General features: G+C 49.8%; 1 protein-coding gene across 1 annotated transcript; it reads right to left on the bottom strand.

Moving 5' to 3' along the window:
- Positions 1-495: 495 nt before the first annotated feature.
- ACTL7A (actin like 7A) lies at positions 496-2,020 on the bottom strand. The gene has a single exon (XM_003785211.2). It carries the CDS (start codon positions 1,943-1,945, stop codon positions 623-625), a length of 1,323 nt encoding a protein of 440 aa, XP_003785259.1. The 5' UTR covers positions 1,946-2,020; the 3' UTR covers positions 496-622.
- Between the last annotated feature and the right edge of the window lie 696 nt (positions 2,021-2,716).

Here is a 2,716-nt window from a genome sequence, read left to right as displayed (position 1 = left end):
AAAAAAAAAAAAAAAAAGAACTGGTATTGAGACATTAGTGACTATTTAGAACTAAAAAAAAGTACAGGTAAAGCAGGGGTCAGACTTCTTTACCAGCTCTTTCCAGGCCTTCAGCATCGCTCTATGAATGTACCCTGCTGCTTTGTGGAGACAGAACCATCACGGCCTACAGGCTACGTTCTATTGGTGTTTGTGGAAAGGGAGCTTCTTAAATGCCCCAATAGCACTTACCCTGTAATCTATCTTCATCACACTCCCCCTTCCAAGCAAATTTTAACCCTAAAGTGGGGGATTCTCAAAATAAGGGACAGAACAATTTTAAAGCTAGCTTCTCTCAGGAAAAGTGTATAAGCAATCAACATATAACTTGTGTCTTTTTGTTGTTGTTCATCCTCCCTCCCCGCCCCCTTGCCTTTGTTTTGGCAAATGTATATTTTAAGGCAGATGGTGCAACTTTAAAGTTCTTATTAAGTCAAGAAATAGAGAAACAACATGGAAGGGAACATGAGGGGTGTTTAATGCTCCAGGAATGAATGTGCTGGCTCAGCTCCCAGTGTGTAGGAGGGCGCTCACCCAGCAAAGCTGACACACTGCCTGTGCAGTGGCCATGCCTCTTGGGGGTTCAGAAGCACCTTCTGTAGAGGAAAAAGGGCCCATGTTCTTCATATTCAAAGCGGTGGACCCACAGTGGTTGGAAGCCCTGAAGTGATGCCAGGATGGAGCCACCAGTCCACACTGAACTGTCTCTCTCGGGCAACACGTTTACCTGCGGGGTGTCATTAGGACACATGCTGCTCAGCTCCTTCTGCAGACGGTTGGGGAAGCCGTTAAGCATAGTGCTGCCCCCACAAAGCAGGATGTTCCCCATGAGGTCTCGTTTGAGGGCGACGTCACACTTGTTCAGGCAGGACACAGTCTGGGTGTGGAGGCCCAGCTGCATGGACTTAATGAGTGAGGGCTTGAAGAACATCTCTGAGCAGAGGAACCTTTCCTGGCACAGGTGTATCTCCTTCCCATCAGGCAGAGTGTACTTGATCATGTGCTCACTGGCAGGGACTTTCTTCTCTTCAATGGGATCCAGGGCCACGAAGCAGCATTTCTTCTTGATGTCCTCCACAATGCCTATCTGGTCCTCAGTGAACTGCTTCCCTGAACTGTTCATCAGGCTCATCAGGTAGACGGTCAAGTCAGAGCCCGCGTAGTCTAGCCTTCCAGTGATGCTGGGCAAAGGATAGCCCTCGTAGATGGGGACCACGTAGGACACACCATGGCCAACCTCCACCACCAGGCCAGAGGTCCTTCCATAGGAGTACATGGACAGGCGGGACTGGTAGGCGATGTGCATCGCAGGGGTGTTGAAGGTTTCAAACAGCATTTCTGCATACTTCTCTCTGTTGGTGTGCGGGCTCAGGGGTGGGTCTGAAACCAAGACAGCGTGCTCCTCTGGTGCGATCTTCATCTCATGGCGGAAGAGATATTCCCAGATATCTTGCACTGTATCCCAGTCCACAATGATGCCATGTCGCAGAGGGTTAACTAGCTTGAGATGAAGCTCTGTCTCGGCGATCTCCTGCCCCACGTACGTCTCCTTGCGATTATCCCCAGTCTTGGCGGTCTCCATGTAGGGCTTTCCCACAGTTGTGGAGATCTTGTGGGAGGGCCTTGGCAGGCCGGCAAAGCCACATTTACAGTAGCCAGTGCCAAGGTCCACGACCACTGCTTTGGTCACCTCTAGCTTGGTCCTCTCCTTGGCTGCTGCTGATTTGGTAGGATCTTCTGGCTCCATATTCTTATGGCGGACCCACACTGCCCGCTTTGCGGGGCCATCCCTTAAGGAGGCAGTCTGGAGGGCCTGTGCCTGGGTAGGGGCCTGCTCACCCACCCTCTTGACAGGCCCATCCCCCATGATTGCTGTCTGTGGAGCCCACACATTGTCAAGAGCCATACTGCTCTTGGAAAGGTCCTTAATCCCACTGGCTTCACGGCCTAAAAGGCATAAATCAGAGAACAATTTGAGAATTTTTCCAGTGGTGACATCACTGATTATGATGTAATTTGGTGACCTGGGGCTTTTTAGTTACTGGGAAACTCTGTCCCATGTTGAGGTATATTTGAGGGTATTTTTAAGTACTCTTCATTTTCATAAATTTGGGTTTGGGGGGTTTCTTAAATTTTTAACACCACAGTAGCTCAAACTACCCTTTTTCTAAATTTTGTCATAAAATGATTTATTCAATGAATGTTTATTTTTGAGTCCCTGCTATGTGCAAGGTAGCTAGGAATTCAGCGGTGGAAAAAAGGACAAAATTCCCATAGTCTAGTTCAGAGGTCCTCCAACTTTTTAAACCGGGGGCCAGTTCACTGTCCCTCAGACCACTAGAGGGCTGGACTGCGGGCCCCAGGATGAGTCGGCTGCTAAGCAGGACAGGCAGCGGCAGCAAAAACACCCAGTGGGCCGGATAAATGTCCTAGGCGGGCTGCATGTGGCCCATGGGCCGTAGTTTGAGGATGCCTAGTCTAGTTGGAGAGGGCTGAGGGGTGACGGACAACAACCACAATAAATACAGGTTAAAAAGCTTTAAGAAAAAAAGAGAAAAACCAAGCAGTGAAAGGGGATCAGCAGGGTGGCAGTGCCAGTGTGGCCTAGGCAGGGCCACCTAAGACAGTGGCATCTGACAGGAGGCAAAGAAGGACCTGGTCAGTGGGACTCTGGAGG

This window comes from Otolemur garnettii, unplaced genomic scaffold (genome assembly GCF_000181295.1).
Source record: "Otolemur garnettii isolate 467f Iridium unplaced genomic scaffold, OtoGar3 scaffold00014, whole genome shotgun sequence".
NCBI classification, from domain to species: domain Eukaryota; kingdom Metazoa; phylum Chordata; class Mammalia; order Primates; family Galagidae; genus Otolemur; species Otolemur garnettii.
Note: the sequence above shows the minus strand (reverse complement) of the source record. Positions and strands in the feature narration are given on the sequence as shown.

Coding starts and splice junctions, on each gene's coding strand:
- ACTL7A (XM_003785211.2), bottom strand. CDS start 1,945: ATGGCTCTTGACAATGTGTGGGCTCCACAGACAGCAATCATGGGGGAT.